General features: G+C 41.0%; 1 protein-coding gene across 2 annotated transcripts in view; it reads left to right on the plus strand.

Annotated features, from left to right (window-relative positions):
• Positions 1–20,658, plus strand: part of Srpx (sushi-repeat-containing protein, X-linked) — a 70,316-nt gene that overhangs the window by 27,869 nt on the left and 21,789 nt on the right. Inside the window, 2 exon segments of one of the 2 annotated variants that reach the window (NM_022524.2) lie at positions 14,844–14,903; positions 19,173–19,364. In NM_022524.2, the coding sequence (NP_071969.1) occupies positions 14,844–14,903; positions 19,173–19,364 (252 nt within the window). 2 annotated transcript variants of the gene reach the window in all.

A 20,658-nucleotide genomic window follows, 5' to 3' on the forward strand; every position in this document is an offset into this window, starting at 1 on the left:
GGTGGTTCTGCACAAAGCAGCCACTTCTCGGTGAAAGGCTGGAGGAACACCTTCCATTTCACTCCACTTCTTGCTTCTCTCTTACCCTGGCATTGTATCCACTCACTAGGATATTGGAGCATTATCTCAGAAAGACTCAGTTTTGGAAAAGTCACCTTAAATGTGAATACTTCCTTTTTCACCGGCTCATGTTTTCTGACAACAGACCACATTCCTGCAAATGAACCCTTCACCAGCCCCAACAGGCTCTTCCGTACATGGAGTCCGATCTTGATTTTGGTGCTCACTGATCATCTAAGGTGCTGGACAAAGGACAAGGTACTTGGCACTGTAGGCCCTTCTCAAGCAAGGGGCTGAGAAAAGGCCAACTGGGCCATGGGGTTTGTGTATTGACAAGTTGCCTTGGGAGCGGTTAAAAACAAAAGTGGTAATTTATGTTTACATCTGGAATTTCTAAACTTTGAACACTTTGCTCATGGGATTCTCAGTAAGGAAAACCAGGACACACATAGAAGCATCCATCTCCTGAGTCAGGTTTTTGCTGAAATCTTTGGAGAATGAAATTGGTAACTGGTGGGATGACATTACTAGAAACAAAATGAGTTTGAATGTTGTGTCCCAAGTCAGGGGCTTACACATGTGGGAGTTAGGAGAGTGTCCTCCATGTTTAAGGGTCACAGAACCACCCAAGGTACATTTGGAGTTCAACTAACTGCATTATGGCTAAAAGTAGCTCTGGTGGAGCATACAGGGGACCTGACCACATTGTTACGGTTTCTAAGGGGCGTCCATCAGTTCTATGCTAGTGTGACAAGTGTCTTAGGTGAAAAACTACTAGAAAGGAAAGCTTGTTTGTACTTGTGGTTTCAGAAGTCAGTATATGCTGACTTGGCCTGTTTCTTTGAGCCTGGGATGGTACAGTACATTATGACAATGGTGATTGGCAGAGGGATGTCTCACTTTATATCATACAGTGGACAAGGAGGAAGGCAAAGAGGGAAAAAGATGTGGAGGCTGAAAGACAGACAGACACACATATGATACACACACATATGTGATCAATGGACAGACAGACAAAAAGATAAATAGGTAGATAGGTAGGTAGGTAGGTAGTTATGTACGGAGAGAGAGAGAGAGAGAGAGAGAGAGAGAGAGAGAGAGAGAGAGAGAGAGAGAGAGAGAGAGAGAATGGGGACCACAATCCTACTCATCGATAAAGCTTCAGGTTGGCAAGCAAGCTCTTAGAAGGATTTCAATTAATAATTAAATTATAGCATGCTGCTGACTGCAGACTTCATCCAGAGTTCAAAGTAAAATATAAAAGTGCTTTTATAGTCTATAAACTGTGGTGTGCGTATCTGTGGGAAACGGAAGTTTTATGAAACAACATGCATGCTCTTTTACTATGTAGAAAGTCTATTGTGAGTTTTACTATTTTCAGGGGGCTCTGAGTACTTAATGTACTTTTCCAATACCAAAATAATGAATTTTATCAAGAATAAGGCTAGTTACTGAGTGTAGTGGTGCATGTCTTTAAACTTAGGAGGCCTAGTCAGGTCAATGGATCTCTGAATTTGCTGCCAGCCTGGTCTATATAGTGAGCTCTAGGGCAGCAAGGCTACGTAGCTACTCTATCTTAAAAGAACCATAATTAATAAATAAATTAATTGTTAAAATGAAAGAAATAAATAAGAAAGCTAGTCCCACTAAATTATGGAACTTACTCTAAGTGTTTTAAATTTGAGCCTCAGTATTGTTAGTTTGAAAATAGAGTATTGGAAGTAACCGCTAAGAATAATTTCTAAACCCAAAGCAGATATTGATGATATTTGATTTTAGATAATTATATCATTAATAGGCTGGTGTTTAAGATATAACTCTTGATGGCACATGATGATGAACTAACTTTGGGAAGTTTTATTGTCCTGTCTGGATAATGTTGACAGAGTCAAGGGTTACTGAAACCAAGGGTTCAAAGATTGTGGTTTCTCTTTCTCTCTATCTCTCTTTGTCTCTGTCTCATTCTGTCTCTGTCTCTCCTTCTCCCTCTCTCCTACTTTTTCTGTTTTTCTCTTCTCTGTTTCATTTTCTCAGACTAGTGTTCCCTCTGAGACTTGACCTCGGCCACTAACATTACCATGGTTCACATCTTCCTTATTTTATAGCTCAAGAGACACCTTCTGAAGGATGTAATTGTTTTATCTGGGCTAATGTGATCATTCCTATGGTCAAGGGATTTAGAAAAAAATCTTTTATAAGAGCTATGTGAGTGATATGGGAGTAAAACCAGTTCTCCAAAGAAGAGTCTTGTTCCCTTGGGAAAACACAATAGATACCCATCATACCTAGAAACAGAAGCCCCAGGTGCTGTACACTGTTTTTCCATCTCACTTGACAGATTTTGTAACAAAGTCTAACAGACTGCCAGTGACACTCATCAGGCAGTATGTGACAATCAGTTTGAGAATATGGAATGAAAAACTGGATGCTTTCAAAAGAGAGAAACTTTCCAGAAAAGAAACCATCTTCCTCTCATTACAGCACTTCAAGTGAAGTGTAAGTGCTCTTAGGATCTCTGTTGGGGGACGCAGAAAATATTTCAGAATAAAAAATATCTTAGACGTCCTTTAGCTGAGGAGATTGTAACCTGTTACTTACAGGTATTTCTTAATACTCATTTTAGGGGTTTGGGGAAAACGTCTTTCCCCACAGTCCCTTCTCTTTCTCTGCACCATTTCATCTACTGTATTAAACTATCACCCTGTAGCTGCCAATTAAGGACTGCTGCCTACCACTCTCCACACACAGTGCAATGATTTTATTTTTACTTCTTACTACCTTTCGTCTCTTGAATCCAGTTATTCTCAGTTTTGCCATGATCTGCCAGAATTTTGTAAATTATAGCCCTGATTGACTGCCAAGAACTGTGTACCCATCACAGTTTTATTTGGACAGTGTTTTTGAACCTTAAATACAGTATCTGTTTCTGTAAGTACAACCTTCATGAAAGAGACAACTCTCTCTCTCTTCTCTCTCTCTCTCTCTCTCTCTCTCTCTCTCTCTCTCTCTCTCTCTCTCTCTCAGTTACTGGATTAATGGCTTGAGCAAATTAAGAGTGTGTCCACTAACATCTTAAGAGGAAGAACTGTTTCAAAGGGGTCTTGTAGAGAGGGGCAGTTCATTCTGTAGCACCAGAGAAATGTTAGTGAAGCCCCAAAACAGACAGGAGCCAATCTGGTGCAACTCACAGCAGGATCTTTATTTTACTCGAGCTAGCTCACCCCTCCCCCCACAACACCCCACCACCACACAGGATGGTTTTGGTGGTGGTGAAGCCCTGAATGTCTATCAGGGCAAGGCTTTATAGTAAGCAGCAAGCAGGGAGTATGTGTACAAACATCTAATTGGAAAGTTACTGTGGCCTTTAACATAATTGGCTGGTGCTGGGAGTCATATCATAAACTCAATTTCTGCTCCCTTCTGCATTGGTGGCCATTAGGAAGGGAGTAGGCTTGTAACCTGGGGGCACAGGTTTGTTGAGGGAATAACCTGGAGACACTGGTTTCATTGATGCTGTAACCTGGAAATGCTTGTTGGGGACTAGCTAAGAGACTGGGTTTTGTTGGGGGACAACTTGGAAACTAATGCTAGGTACCAACCTGTTAGTTTACCTGAATTCAAACTTAGGTCAGGTTCTCTAAAATGGAGTGTGAATTTAAGAGATTTGGCATCTCAATCCATTCCAGCAGGGCAGTAAGAGAAAAGAAAAGAACCCCTTGTCTCATTCCACAAAGTGTTGGATCCTTACCTGTGGAGGCAAAACCTATATACTTTTTAAATGATTTCAGAAAATCCCAAATAAGATAAACTCAGTGCTAATATAAACAGAGACCCTCCAGGGAATGGAAACTCAGGAGAACTGAATTTTAAAGACTGATAAGAACAGAGGGCATGGAGACTTATACCTGTAGACCTAGCACTTGGAAGGCTGTCGCAAGGGGATCATGAATTTTAGGCCAGCCTGCGCTACATAGTAAGTGAAAATATGCGTGAGCATTTAGGGAGTCCATGCTTTGAGGAACTGGGTTTTAAAATATCCTTTACAATAGAGAAGATAGACTTAGAGAAATGGCTCAGGGCTAAGAACACTTGCTCTTGCAGAGGACCCAGATTAGATTCCCAGTACCCACATGATGAGTCACAATGTCCATAATTCTAGTCCCAAAAGATATGATGCCCTCTCTGACTTCTGTTGGCACCAGGCATGCATATGGTTCATACATAAATGCATGCGTACAGGAAAAGCAATCACACATATACAATAGAGAAGAATCTAAAGGGAGGAAGATGGCTTTCATGTGGGTCATACTAAAAGACAAAGAAAGGTCAAGCACTCCTTGATGTGTGATAGCATTGCATAATGATGAGCCTACTTATACTTGAACAAATACCATAAATAAAATAAAATAAGTGCATTTAATTGAAGTTGAGATCGTTCTCTGAACTGAGAATATCTTTATGAACAAAGTAGCCAAGAAGCTTTGCTCTCCCAGGAGGGCATCCAAATCATTGAACGAGGTTGCACTGAAGTCTTAGAGGCAAAAGAAATGAAAGGACATTGTGAATTCGGAAAGTTCACACAATGCCAGTTGGTTTTTGGGTTTTTTTGTCTTTATCAACTTGAGTATTTCTTATTTACATTTCGACTGTTATTCCCCTTCCCGGTTTTTGTGCCAACATCCCCCTAACCCCTCCCCCTCCCCTTCTCTATGGTTGTTCCCCTCCCCACCCTCCCCCCATTGCCGCCCTCCCCCCAACAATCCCGTTCCATGCCGGTCGTTTATTGCATATTGGGAAAGGGGGACTCAAGTTGATTCATTTGACTACAGTTATCCCAAATACAGGGGGAGAATTTAATTTATGGGAGAATTTAATTTGAAATATATACGACACTCTTCCACTCAATGCTTCTTTGCATTATTCCCATTAATTTACATATTCACCTTACATCCGGATTGCACCCACCTCTTCTCCCACTACTTCCTCACACAGCCCTCCCTCCCCTTCTCCTCTGAGAAAGGGGTGGTTCCTCCTGGGTACCCAACTGCCTTGGCACATCAAGTCACTGCAGGACTAGGCACACTCTCTCCCACTGAGGCCAAACAAGGCTGCCCAGTTAGGAGAACAGGATTCACAGGCAGATATCAGAGTCAGGGTAAGCCCCTGCTCCAGTTGTTAGGGGACCTATGTGAAGACCAAGCTGCACATCTGCTATATATCTGTAGGGAGCCTAGGTCCAGCCTGTGTATTGCATTGCATTTCTTTCAGGAGCTCACAAATGGAAAGCATTTTCAATCTGGGACACAAATTCACTCAGGCATAATGACTTAATACCATGGCTCTCAACCATTAATACCATTAATCTCTTAATACCATTGCTTCTTACTTGACAGACTGACCGAGGATAGACAAGAAAGCATAGACTGTATGTTGCTTGGGACATAACATCTAGGTCCCAACTCAGTCAGGGGAAACAAAGACACCCCCAGCCAACCCTCTGAAGCCCTTCTCAAGTTTTTAGTCTTCCATTCTGAACAAAGAAACAAAGAATTACTTAGACAGATCTGTAGGTTTCAAAAGCTCAGAAATCACCATCTTGGTAGTTCATTCCACCCAGACACAGAGAAAGGAGTAATTGTAATTGTGACTCTTTTTCAGGTTAAATACATTATTAATAGTTCAAATGAGAACAGTTTTGAATGAAAAAAATCGAGTGCCTTTAGTCATGATGCTGAATGGTAAAGACATGGGCTGATGTTAATTAAAATTCTACTGCGTGCACATTTTTACAATATATCCACATTGAATAGATACATTTGTATTGATCTTTACCTTTGGTAAAGCTGGAAAAACTAATGTTGCAACTAAAGGCCTAAGACAGAACTGTGACAGGCATACAGATATATAAGTCAACCCAAAATGCAAGAATCGGTCCTTTTTCCTAGTTATGTGTAACGTACTCTGACATAGTTAATTCTATTTTTGTTCTCCCCAAAGCTACTGTTTTGGAGCGCATACTACTGTGGTTGATGCTATGGCGTGAAAGAAGCTGGGGCTGGTAACAGGTGACAAAGAGGGCACATCACCTTGTTCCACTGACACAGTCTAGTGAATCTTCTACCCTCAGTGGAAACATTATCAGTGAACACCTTCTTCACCTATGCCTTCTGCCTAGCACAAGGTTCTCTGAATGCCTTTTTCTGGATGCGTTTGTTCTATGCAGAACAAGGATCTTCCTCCGTATGCATCCTTCTGTTTCCTCACCTTTAGGGTTTTATTTGTTACTTGCTATGGATTTTGAAAAACAAGTTGTACAAAGAAGAGTGTCTTCTTTACAGTTTCTGCTGCTGTGAAGACCTGTCCACAGCCTGGTTCTCGAGATTGAAACAAACACTCTGTAAAGCTTGTTTCTTTCACGCACCGCTCCTCCAATGACTTTACTGCCCTTTGTCCACTCCTCTTATAGATTGGCCCTTGATTGATGTACTATCATTATCTTCTGTTAGCACCCCAGGCTCCTTTCACAGGAGAGCCTCAACCACAGTAGTCTGCACTCAAAAGCAGTTTTTTGAAGAGAAGAAAAACAGACCGTAAGTACTGCTCTAGTTCCTGTCCTGTGGGAAAACATTGTCAAAAATGTAATTGAGTGAAGTTCTGCCGTGTGGGACTCAGGGCTCTGATTTCCCAGAATTCCCCCATGTATTAGAAACTCCTGCAGTTTTACCCATGCAGGAAAGAAAGGTTACTGTTCTGCCCTCGGTCCACACAGATTAGAGATTGGACCTAGATTGACGTCACTGCACATGTTTATATGCTCACAGGCATTGTAGATAGCCAGAAGAATTCAAGGAAGTAAGCAACAATACTGTTCCATGGCAAACATTTTCTACTGGCTCCCATTTCATAAGGAATTTTAAGTTATGAAAGCATATAGCAAACTGCTGTCTCAAAACATAAACTATTAAAAATCCCTTGAGCCAGAAAGACATTTCCCCTTAACACAAATTTTATCATTGAATATAGAGACTAAACTTGACAGCAGTTTGTTTCACTAGAAAATATTGACTTTATGGCTATTCCTCGTGGCTCTTAAATTGAGTAAATGCAGATGATTTTTGAATCATAAATCATATAAGATGGATCAGATTGGAATTTGACAGTGTTGATGTTCTTGTGCTATAGTAACACTTCAAATTTCATGACCATAATTTATGATCATCATATTTTCCTATTTTCCCCAGAAGCTCATTTGTGTGCACAAGGCAACAGAAGCCTTTAATATACATTCACTACTTAATTCAAGTAGAAAATGTGAGCGTGAATCATCAAATTAGACGCCGGTAAACAAATCGAAGATAAAATAATTTCTTTGATTTTTAATATAGTATTTTAAGTACATAGTACATAGTACATAGCTGGGGTTTAGACAGACGCCATGTCTATCTTATATGGTTTCTTGGAAGGAAAGATTCAGAGGAAAATGTCACAAAATATGATGTGTTTTTTTTTTTAGAGGATTCTGAAGCCTGCCTTTAATCCCCTTAAGGGACTTTTGCATGAGAGAAGAGACACTGTGTTACCTTCTTAGTTTAGTAAAGAAATCCACAGCCACATCCTTGGCCTTATCTTTAGATAATATTTCCTTATCAGCACCCTGTATTTCAACTAAGCAAATCTCTTTTCCCTTAATCAGCAGAGAACATGGTTCCAGGGGTTACCTGAATCTTTGAATTATACCAAACTCTCTATATACTATTTTTACATGTATACCCATGCCTGTGATTAGTTTTTAATTTATAAATTATGCAAAGAGATTGACGATTTTAGAGTTGAATAATCACAAGTATAATAAGTTATGAAAATAATCACCACTATAAGTTATGAAAATATGGTAACCATATTATAATAAGTTATGAAAATATGATTTCCTGTAAACTCACATTTAATATGGTGTTCTGCCTTCTAGTGAGATGTGAGGTAATACAGTGCCTACAGGATGAGGTGAAGTGATGAATGATCAAGCACTCATGCTACAGTTTGGCTTCTGCATTTGGAGATAGGGCAGGTATTAGGATTTTATAGATAGAAGATTTGAAGTCAGCAACTTCAGCATCTGAACTTTTTCCTTTTCTCCCTTGGGAATTTTGACTTTCTTTTAACTCAAAGACAGGAGCCTGACATAGCTGTCTCTGGAGAGGCTCTGCCAGAGCCTGACAAATACAGATGTGGATGCTTGCAGCCAACATTGAACCAAGCACAGGGACCCCAGTGGAGGAGTTAGAGAAAGGACTCAAGGAGCTGAAGGGGTTTGTAACCCCATAGGAAGAATAACAACATCAACCAACAAGACCCCCCCAGAACTCCCAGGGACTAAACCACCAACCAAAGAATATACTCATGGGGGGACCCATGACTCCAGCTGTATATGTAGCAGATGATGGCCTTATCTGGCATCAATGGGAGGGGAGGCCCTTGGTCCTGTGGAGGCTTGATGGCTTAGTATAGGGGAATGCCAGGGCGGTGAGGTGGAAGTGAATGGGTGGATGAATGGGGGAGCATTCTCATAGAGTCAGGGGGTGGAGGGAAGGGATGGGAGTTTGCAGAAGGGAAACTGGGAAATGGGATAACATTTGAAATGTAAATAAATAAAATATCCAATAAAAATTTAAAACAAAGAGCAAAAAAGAAAAAAAAGCAAAAGAAAAGCCTTACAGTTTTTCTCTGGCATATTCAAGTTGCCAGCTCCTATGCTTTGAAGCCATCTTATGTAAAATAAGGTTATATGAACTCCAATCCTGTGATACCTTAACAATTGATCTTAAAGCGAATAGCTCCCAAATGATGCATGGGTGATCATTATACACAGCTTGCATATTCTGGATAAAGATGATCCAGTTCCCCGGTCAGAATGTGTTATTTCAACATGCTATTTAGAATGATATGTACTGTGAAGCCTGTGGGTTAAAGACTCCTGGAACTTTTCATTTAATGTATTTGAACCTCCGTGATGCATGGCTAACAAACTGCAGAAGGTAAAATGTTCATCTCCTTGGTCATAATGAGCACATTCAAAGTGCTCGGTTTTCACATGAGGATGTTGCTCAGTAGATCGGCAGGTACAGGTCATTTCCCATCACTGTAGACTGTGTCACTGGACGTCACTACTCTAGAGAAAAACCAATTTGATCTAATGTAGACACATATTTCTTTTGCTTTTTTGTTTGTTTGGGTTGCTTGTTCTTGACACATGGTCTCACTGTATTATCCAGGCTGGCCTTGAACTTAGGGCTGCTGTCTTGTCTCAGCCTTCCAGATGCTTGAATTAGAGAGGTCACAATGTCCAGATTCTTGCTTTAAATGTGTTTTCTCTCTTAGCCCACACTAAGCGAAATAGAGTTCAGTATTAAAGGGGGTATTGCGTATTTCTTTACAGAATATGTTAGCCTGGGACGTGGTGAAGAGTGCTATGAAAGCAGAACCTAATGTTTTGTCACAGAGCCTCATTAGAAGCTACTTGATGCTATCATCTTTTCCACCAGGAGTGTGAGTTCATATAGTAAATATGTGTTCAGGTTCATTATGGAGTAGGTTATGGCACTCAGACGAGGCATCCATAATGAGGACTTTAGTATAAAATTGATGCTATGACTTTTAATTAAATATATTGATATCAGATACTGTCAAATTATATTTAGAATAAAGGCCACGAGGAGAAAGGTTCCTGACAAAATATTAAGAATGCATAACTAAGCACAAAATCACTAAAAAGAAAACAAAACAACAATAACAAAAACAAACAAACAAAACCAACCCAATCCTTGTGTCTGATGACGTAACACAGGACCACTACGTCTGCCAGTTCAGATTTTCTATCATGATGAATGAGTATGTCATTTAGTCAACTGGCTAGGTTTGTCATTGGTCTTGAATCTCTCTGTATTCCCTGCTGAATGCTACAAAAAGTTATGAATTAAAGGACCACTATAGTTATTTTCCAAATTCTAGATTCCTCGTGAAATTTCAGTAGAAATAATGCATATTACTTTGAGGCCTCCATGGTGATTTTATCTACGTAGAGATCCCAAGTGAAAGGGAGAGAGCCCAGGAAAACCTTTCTTTGAACCTTGGGGAAGTTGTGAGTGGTTATTTTAAAAACATCTTTTGAATTAGAACTTCCTGCAAGGAAAGCAGAATTACAAATAGAATTGGCCTTAGGTCTAGCTAAGGGACAGAGTCACCCATGGCTTGGAATTCCTGATTTCTGAGCCAACAGAGCATTTGCCTTTGTGTGGAAGAAGCATTCTCTCCAGAGAGTGCTAATCTGAACCAGATGCAGGCTGAAGTGATTGTGTCACATTAAGCCTCAAGTAAGAGACTTCTAACAGGATCACCTTTTATAGAGGAACCTTATGAGAAAAGCCCCCTTTCTCTCTGCCTCCTGCCCTCTTCCCCACACCCCGCTTCTTATTCTGTGGAACACTTTTAGCTGATGTATATGATTCTTCTTTGCTTCACCAAGCCCAACTTCCTGAACACATTGAGTCTGTCTTTTACTTTATTGTCTCCTTTGGGATATCTATTTTATAAACTAGTCACCAGATGTTTTATAGTATATTCAGGTTGAATATAAACTGGAAATATTCTTAGAGTAGCAACTAATACCTATTTATTTTCTTTGAAAGATTTTTTTAAATTAATAACAGATAGGATGTCTCCATGTTTATGTCAGTTTGGATGTATTCCACTTCAAGCAACAAACAGTACTACGCATAGTAGCTTAAACCAAAAGGACATTGATTATTGATAAAATAAGCACAGAGGTAACTGATAGCTAAAGGTTACTTAGCTGCCAAATGTGATTATCAAAGATGCCAGGATTATTTTTAAATTTATCTATTCTCCCATCCTCATCTGAAATAATCAATCCTAAGAACTTGTGCCTCATGCTAACAAAATGAATCTTAATCATTATACATATGCAATATCCTCCGAAGCATGGAGGAGAAAAAGGGAAGAGTCTTGTCCTTCAGAACATGTCTTTTCTCTTAGGGAGCACCTTTACAGTATGATCCTCCACAAACAGGAGTATTTCCATCTGCCTAATACTAATTTCCATGACTCTTCCTGAAGCAATTATTGGAAAGGTCAATCTATTTGAACATGGAGCCATGATTTCTTCATTTTAACAAGGGTAGCTTAGAGCTAACCCATCCTCTGACCTGTTAAAAAATGACTAGTCAGATCTGGTGGTGCCAGCCTCTAACTCCAGCAGCTTAATAAACAGCAGAAGCAGGAAGACTGTAAGTTCAAGGTCTGTGCTATCTAAAGACCAAGTTCAAGGCTAACCTAGGCAATTTAGTAAGACGCTGTCTCAAAATAAAAACGTAAGGCATTGAAGCTATAGCTCACTGCTAGAGTGCTTCCTTGGCATACACACAGTTCCTTGGCTCAGTCTCCAATATTAAAATTAATACATAATGAATGAATGAATGAATGAATGAATGAATGAATGAGTCAACTAGTGAGCAAGGTCTTTGGATTTGGTCCTCAGAACTTCACAAAACAGAAGCAAGGAGACCATGGCTACTGGATATTAGACTAGCAGATTCTGCCACACTGTAGACCCTTCTTCACCTTGGCCATGCATACTTGCTCTAGCACTACTCAAGGGGCCACTTGCCTGTCAGTGATCTCAAAGCCTGTTATCCCATGTGTGGAAACACAGGAGCAGAAGGCAATAAGGCTTAAGGAAAATAGCATGATGGTTTGGAGGTGAGAAGAACTAGACTTGACCCCACACTTTAGCATTCATTAGCTAGAAAACGTCAAAAAGTAGTGTAAGCAAATGCCTGCCGTAGGTTAGCAGCGTATGTTCTTTCCCCTCCCAAGGAAACGTCTTGCTGTTAAGTGAAAGGATCAACTAGTTAGGAAATAGAAGAAAAGTTCAGCTGTAGTGCCCTGTAGGTAAGAGAAAGCTGCTCAATTCTCTCTCACTGTGATGAAATACTTGAGGATAAAAATCAGTTTCAAGAGTGAAAGGATTCTCTTGGCTCACAGTTTCAGTTCATGGCCAGCTGTCATGATTGTTTGGAGACCCGGTGCAACAAGGCAGAGCATGGGCCAGAGAAAGCCGCTCATTTCATGATATCCAAGAATATCCTGGGAGGTGTGGCTGGAGTCCAACAGCCCTATAATCTTCTTCAAGGGCTCACCACCAACGCCCTAAGGACCCTCCCATTCAATGCCATTTCTTAACAGTTTCGCAACTTTCCAATATCGGCTGCCCCAAGGACCAACCAAGTTTTTGACACACAAACCTTGGAGAACATTTCAGAACCCAAACTGTAGCAGCAGAAAACACACACCCATCTCTGAGTTGGTCCACTTAAATCTTTGCTAGGGTTGAAGGTAAGAAACATAACCATCACTAGGCACTTGGGGCAGAAGGAAATTAATGGAAAGAATAACAGACTTACAAAATCAGAGGGAAGTAAGGAGGACTGTATCAGTGGTCATTATCACTCTGCTCCTGTCACCTTGAGGTTATCAAAGTGCTGTTTCTTTGACTACCACCACTACCAATGTCTCGCATTCTGTCTACCCTACAATGTTAGAGAGGGGACATGGCACCTCACTGCTGCCATCACAGCCACTAGAAACAAAGGACTCTATTTAATCAAAAAGGCAGACTACAGAATGGGAGAAAAAAATCTTTACATCTGACAGACGGTTATGGTCTGAGCCCTCCCACACTGATCAGTAATTAAGAAAAATGCCCTAAAGGTTTGCCTACAACCTAATCTTACAGAGGTATTTTCTCAATTGAGGATCCCTCTTCTCTGAAGACTCATTGAAGACTCATGAGGTTTCTTTTCTTAGGACCCACAGAAGAGTAAGACCTGGGAATATTGGCTTGATTGTTGACATGTTTTATTATAGAAAAGATCAACCCTGAAGGACATATTTGATCATATTTTTGGTTGTTCAGGACAATTGTCAGTTACATGCCAGACACCCATATAGTCTTAGAATTAGTGCAAATGATTGACTTCTTCAGGCTTGGTTCAGAAACTTGGGTATGTAGAATTAAAGGAATTACAACTCATTCTAAGACCAGCAGGATCTGTGCTTTGGGGACTACATTCTCAGTGTGTTTTGGAGCCATACGCACTGTTAAAGTTCTAGCCTTTGAAAGTTGGAGGCTGGAAGTAATGGATTTTTCATAAGCACAAAGGGACAGTTAAAGTGAGCTACATGAATATGATTGGACTGGGGAAAATCATGGAGAAAAGGATGTAATCTGTAGCTCCAAGAAACAATGTCTAAATGGAGAAGCTGTGCCCAGATCTTGTTCAGAACAGAAAAAACTAAAGAAGCCAGTACAGACTAAAAGTTTATGGAATGGGTGGGTGCCAGTTCATGCTGAATCCTCTGGATCATTTAACTGGGGTGCTAACCAGATTGTGTGTGTGTGTGTGTGTGTGTTCACTGCTCATGATGTTGCTCTATTTAAAAGTTGCATGACTCAAGGGTCACATGGAAGTTGTCATTTCCTTGGGATAGACTTACAGTGCTGGGATACTGCTTGCTGTATCAAGGGATCTGATACCACATTTTTGATTTACATTCCTGGGTTGCATTTCTAGGTTCCATGTCCATATGTTTACTATTTGACATGGAGCAATGAAAAGTCTGTAACTTTGCTCAGACTGGGTAGCCAAGGGCTCAGGTACAGGAATCTACTAAGCAGAACACAGGAATGACTTCCTCTGGTTGGGGAATTTTCTCCAAATGGTCTCATTGCAGCTGCCCTTCTTGCCTTTTTGTTTCTGTGTTCTCCATCTCTCCTGAAGAACACCAGTGAAATGGGGGTCATTAATTATGAGCTCACCCTGATGGAGATTTGAATAAGCAAGCTCCTTGGAGAGCTTTACCTTTTCAGTTTCAGTGGGAAGTAAATCTGTGGCTAAAATGGTGCTGATGTAAGGCTTGGTGATCAGAATAAAATACCTACTTGCTATGTTGAAGCCTGAGACTTGCTGACTGCTTCAAGGGTTAAAGATCCACTCCCCATAGGAATTCATATCTAAGATCCTCAACTGACTTGATTTTAACTTCCAAATGAGTTCATTTCAAATCATACTGTCTCTCCCTCACCCCAGCCTATGGGATTTGAGGACAGTAAGACAGCTTGAGAAATTTCACTCTAGCCTCATCTAGGTGGGCAACTCTGAATCAACCAAGTCTTCAGTTTCAGTACAGAGCTCCCAAGGCAGCTGTATATTTCTATTGTCATTATGATAAGGCATTTGATTTCCCTTCTTGGTCTCCATCCAAATTCATTTCTACAGATAGACTTATTTTAGGTACTACAAACACAAGGCTCTACTTGGTTATCTTTGTCTACTGGAGGAACTGTGGGTTGGGTCTGAGTCACACACATTTTATGGTGTCTGCTCTGGCATGAGCTTCATATACATTGGCATCGTCTCAGAGTGAAGTTGACTTTCTTTCTCTTTCCCGATTCCAGAATTTCATACGGCCCAGTGGTGATTCCAAAAGCAGTATGAGGCTCATTTTGATTGGCTCTAGCCACCACAGCCAAGCCAGGTTCACTCTGAGAGGTCCCTGTCCATTCATGAATGGCCACAGAAGCTTCTGCTCTTGGCTCTGCAGCCTAATAGCACCCCTTGCATGGACGATGCCAACGCAATGCTTTGAAATGTGCGCCCATACTGTGTGGCTTTTCCTGCTGCAGTCCCTGTTCTTTGTTTTTCTTGTAGGCTCTGGAGACTCACCACTAGAAGACGATGGAGTCTGGTCTTCACACTCTCTCTATAAAGGTGAATGCTTTGCTTATGTGCTGACAAATACCTGCTGATGCCTGGTTTTCCTTTAAGGCTTCGCAGAGCAGACTGTAATAAAGTGACCAAACAACACATTGGCATTCTAATTGCCTGCCCAGGAAAATAAATATTTAAAATTAAATGTGCTTAGGCACTGGTCCTTCCAATAGGAAATCAAAGGGAAGGAAAAAAAGAAGTCTCAGGAGTGCCGCCTTTCGGCACCCCGTGGTCATTTTATTCTCCTAAATTTCTTTCCTGTCCTCACTTCTGCCAAGGCAAGCTGTAGCTGATGATAGCGAAAATCAAGCCTGATTCATACATTACAGCCAGCACTGTGCAGAGCAAACCACCCAAGGTGGATGCTACGCTCAGTGCTGCTAATGTACTGAGTGCACGGAAGAAGGGGAAACCTTGATTTTCATGAGCTTATCTCATGCTCTTTTCGAGCCCAGTGTGGCTCCTAAAATGATAAGTAAAATGTGCTGTGGCTGAAAGGAATTTTAACTTAACAATAGGAAATCGAACTCTACACAGATCCCCCAATACCCACTCCCAGCAGGTATCTAAAGCCTAAGGAAGACACTCAGGTAAGTCTATCCGCAACTACTTGCTGTTTCCCTGAAGCCTGGGAGCTCGGGGCAGAAATGAAGGTAAAATTAATCGCTTTTTGTCTGGAACAGCTTCTTCTCACTGCTGAGGAAAACTCTCAAGGAAACAATCTGGTAAAGTTTCATTTTGACATTTGGTCCAAGAAATGCATTCACATTCTGTCAGGAAAATACTACCCTAGACTGTTGTGACAATTCTCAGCTATCAGAATTGAAATAGTTCTGGTCAGCCTTTGCCAAAAGACTGTCCTTCAGTTGTTTTCCTCGGAAGGGGGAAGTCTTTCTAAACAATGACTGGCGTCTGTGCCTAGGTGTGTTTCCATATTTGCTTTGATTTCTAATACAGTAGTTCCTACCTTTGGCATGGACATTAAGCAATTAAACCAATCACAAATTTCTAGTCAAATGTTTGGGGTAAGGAGATGCTCTGATTCATAAGACTTCCTGAAAGTATTTTTTAAAGCTCTTTGTGAGTCCCTAATTTAAAAAGAGTTCTAGCACACATGCAATGTGAGTAGACCCACGTCCAATGTAGTGTATCCTTAGTTCACTGTGCTTGGTGTCCTCTCCTCACATCATAGCCTTGCAAGATAGAAAGTAAATAATATATCCAAAAATATGCCTATCCCAGAGTCTGACCTGAATGTCTAAAAATAAATGTTTTCATGATAAATTATTTGTTGTCAGTTAGATGGCTTGACTGTAGGAATCATCACACTATACATTTTATATGTATATACACACATATCAAAACATGCTATACACCTTAAACTTTTACAATAGAGAGTTAAGGGTTTTATTTTCTTCTTGTTATTGCTGTTATGATAAGATTGAACCTAGGGCCTTATTCATGCAAGAAAGTGCTCTATTCAAGAATAACACCTGAGCTTTTAAGTGTCATTCATTTTAAAAGTTAGGGTCAACCAAGATTAACTGCGACTTTAGCTATGGCATATTAAGCTCCTCCGAGCATCTGGCACAGAGAATATAATCAATAACGGATCAATAATTGATTTGTATTAAGTCAAATTTAAAAGAAGAAAGATTAAATAGGATACATCAGGTTCCCAGTATGAGGCATCTTATTTGATCGTATCTATTTACTTATTTGAGGGCTGGGGACAGAATAAAGGTTTATGGTTTTGCTTAGGATACCATAGTATATTCACACTACTTGACAGAAGGGGAAGGTGCATAAAGATGTGTCAGAATTACCCAGTGTTTATAGAGTGTTTATAAGAAGAAGGCACCAAGGGTTAGAGAGAGTAGGGAGTAAGTCCCATGTCCCTCCTCTAGGCTGCACTCGAGTCTGAACAGTTGTTTTGGCTCACATCCACAATGCACTAGTAGTTCCTCATTAGCCTGCTGCACCATGCTGCCAGCCCCACGGACTCCATTTAATTAGAGTATTTATCACATTGGCCCCGGGAGATGCAAAGGCTTTCCCGATTAATCAGTTTGGATGTCTACTTGATAAACCTTGTCTTAACTGCAACGGTACAAGCTCTTCCTTCTCTAAGCCTCTATGTTAAACACCGTGTTAATTCACTTTGACTAACCCACGGTGCTTGTCTGCATTTTCAATTCAAACCACGCACACTCACATTCCCATCCTCATTACTACAGAACTGATGAACTGTTCAAATACCTTTCAAAGAGATATTTTGGAAGATAATAAAAAATTAAATACCTTTTGCAAATAAATGAATACAAGAGGTTTTTTCCTCCCTATGGTGAAAACAGCACAGCTTTTGGGTATGTAGTCAGCACCAACAGAAGAATTTGGAGAGTCCAAATAAGGGAGAAAAATATGCTAATTGCATGCTGCATTCAAACATATGAATTTGTTATATGTGGAAACACACATAGATCTTACTCACATAGGTCATAAATATACACAGTACGTGTAGACTGCATTATAAAATCTTCCAGAAAGGAAGTGTTCCAGGAAGGCCTGTAGGCCTGATGTGTGCTCTGCACATCTGAATCCATGCGGTGGACATGAATAAATAAACTCTAGGGTAAATCCTTATCATCTCTATCCAGGACATCTAGGGAATATTACTTGAGTCTTAAATTCCCAACCCCCTCACCGCTTTCTGAAAACCATTATATGATAGAAGTATTAGCCAAAGGAAACCTGGAAGCATCAGAGTAAAAAAGTGTTCTACTGCCAAAACCCAGACAGGATCCTGTAGCAGGGCTGATGAGCAGTGGGAAGCACGTCCTTAGGTGAGTATCCTTGGGAAGTGGAAGGAGGCCTGTGTTCCTTTTTGGCCACATGATGGCGAACTTACTCCGTATACTAGTAGTACAGGTGGGGAATGAAGAGCCAACCAGGCAGCTATAGGAAAGTAGCTCTGGTTCAGTGCATTAACTCTACACCCACCCCCAGACTTGAGGGGACTTGTCCCCAACCCCCAGATAGCCCAGAGACACATGGACTGGCTGCTTCAGGAACTCCTTCACAAAGAAGGTAGTCTTGCCCTTCTTTGCATGGAAGGTTCCCTCACTTGGTTCTCAAGAGAGTACGTTCCAAAGACAGGGGAGAGAAGACAGGGGAGAGGTTCAGCTCTATTTACCTAGGTATGCTTTGGGCAGTTGTCCTAGTTTACTTCTCTGTTGCCATGATGAAACACTGAGCAAAGCAACTGGGGGAGGAAAAGGCTCTTTCGGAGAGCTTACAGGTTATAGTCCACCAGCAGAGAAAGCCAAAGCAGGAAGTCAAGCAGAGACTCTACAGGAATTCTGCCAACTGGCTTGTTTTCCATAGCTCAATCCACTTGCTTTCTTATGCATAACGTCCAGGATTACCTGCTCAGAGTTGGCACCACCTGCTCCCATAATTTGGGCCATTAATAGTTAATCTTGAAAGTACCCCATAGACATGCCCATAGGCCAATCCGATGGAGACAATTTCCCAATTAAAGTTTCTTCTTTCTGGGTGACTCCAGTTTGAGTCGAGTTCACAAAAACTAGCCAACATGGCAACTATAAAACCAAAATCAAAGTTTTCATCTGGGGGGTGTCACTCTTACCTAAATAAGGTATAACAGCAGCCATGTGAAAAGGGTGATTGTTTCCTTACTTGGAGCAATTGTTCCATGAGTGTAAGCCAAAATGACACACTGTTATGAACACTGGCACAGTTTAGTTCAAATTAGTACAAGGGTACTGTTTTCTTTACAGAGAAATATGCATATAGCTGGGAGGAAACTATAGTTAATTGACTCTGTGTGTCAAATTCACTGTGGCATCAATTAGACTCAATAGATTCGGATACCATATTAAGGGAACTACTAGAAAGAACAAAAGCTTATTGAACATTTACTTTGTTCTAGCATTGTGCTAGGTGATAGACATACATACAGTCTTTATCCCTAACTTTTGCCTGTTATTGGCATAGGTATCAACTCAGAAAGTTGAGGTAGCTTGCCCACATCCAACAACTATTTAAAGGAATTTGGATTCATATTTCATTATGTCTGGTACTCAGTCTCACAACTGTATCCTTCTTATCTAGAGATTCCTAATACACAGGACAGCATTACAAGTTCAGAATCTGGCCTGTAGCCAACCTGGGAGTGCAGAGTGAAGGGCTGCATTGTCTAAACCTGTCACTTCTTATCTCTCTCCCTTTGTTTGTTTCTAACTGTAGACACTCCGTGGTGCTCTCCCATCAAGGTGAAATATGGGGATGTGTACTGCAGGGCTCCTCCTGGGGGATATTACAAAACAGCCCTGGGGACCAGGTGTGACATTCGCTGCAGGAAGGGCTACGAGCTTCATGGCTCTTCCCAGCTCGTCTGCCAGTCAAACAGGCGCTGGTCGGATAAGGTCATCTGCAAACGTGAGTAGACTAGACCTGTGCTGAGTCTTCAGGATCAAAACTGCCTTGCTATGAGATGAGCTCTTCACCAAGTTGTGATTTAAAGCCAGTCGATTTCTATAATGTAACAGAGTGGGTGTGTGCTCATTTTTCAAAGAAGGGTATGGTATACTGTTTGGGGGAAGAATAGATAGGTTTTGAAGGCCACCAGTGATATTTGTTCAGGAAATACAAGGTTCTAAAGAGTTGCTGGTTATTTAGTAGTAAAGAAACTTCTAGGGCTTGTACAGGTAACTAGGTAGAGGTGAAAGACAAGGGGTTGGGGATTTAGCTCAGTGGTAGAGCGCTTGCCTAGCAAGCGCAAGGCCCTGAGTTCAGTCCCCAGCTCCGAAAAAAAAAAAAGAAAAAAAAAAGAAAGACAAGAGATTGGTACAGGAAGGGTTCTAACCTAGGTCCTACTTGGTAGGAGAGTAAAGAAAAAGAAAAATCACACACACACACACACACACACACACACACACACACACACACACACACAAATGTACTAAAGAGTAGGATTTAGGGATGCAAGGGAGAGTCACACAGTTACCTCTGTGTAATGGAGTGAGCCTGGAAGAAGTTGATGTTGCATTTCAGGAGCAATGTCTCAAAGCTCACCTGTATAGTTCTGTGCTTGCTGGCTAACTCCAGAGGCAGGCAGACTAATGACATGGTCTCCTTCATGACAAGTTCTCCTGTATTAAGACTGTAGATGGTACAGCATTTGTGAAGCCTATTTTGGATGCCTTTATTATATACAAAGTTGCCATGCCTTATTGATCACCCAATGTTTTCCAAGTCTTCAACATACATTCAAGTTTTGCATGGTACATGATACATATGGTTGAGGAAACCACTACTCAGGACTATAGTCAAGTGGTTCAGAATATGACGGGATGTACTAACAGGATCTTCGTAGTATACACTTAGCAATGTTTCACCACATTTCCCTGTGACCTGTTCCTGGCTCCTGGTATCTTCTGAGGGCCTTGTGGTTGGATTTCTTGTTTCCATTTTCCCCTAGAACTGGGATGTGAGCCCAGGGCCTGGCAAATGCTGAGAAAGTCTGTTGTATTCCTAGCTTTAGGGGAAAAAGTAAACAAAGGACAAAACGAAAGCTTTATGTTAAGACAGGGTCTCACCAAGTCAAAAGGCCGATGGAAATGGCCACGTGTAGCCCACGCTAGCTTTGAACTTGCCATCTTCCTGCCTCAGTCTTCTAAGTAGCTGGGATTGCAGGCCAGTGTCACCAGACACAGTCACACTTGCCTTCTTC

Source organism: Rattus norvegicus, chromosome X, assembly GCF_021556685.1.
Source record: "Rattus norvegicus strain SHRSP/BbbUtx chromosome X, alternate assembly SHRSP_T2T, whole genome shotgun sequence".
Classification (NCBI taxonomy): Eukaryota; Metazoa; Chordata; class Mammalia; order Rodentia; family Muridae; genus Rattus; species Rattus norvegicus.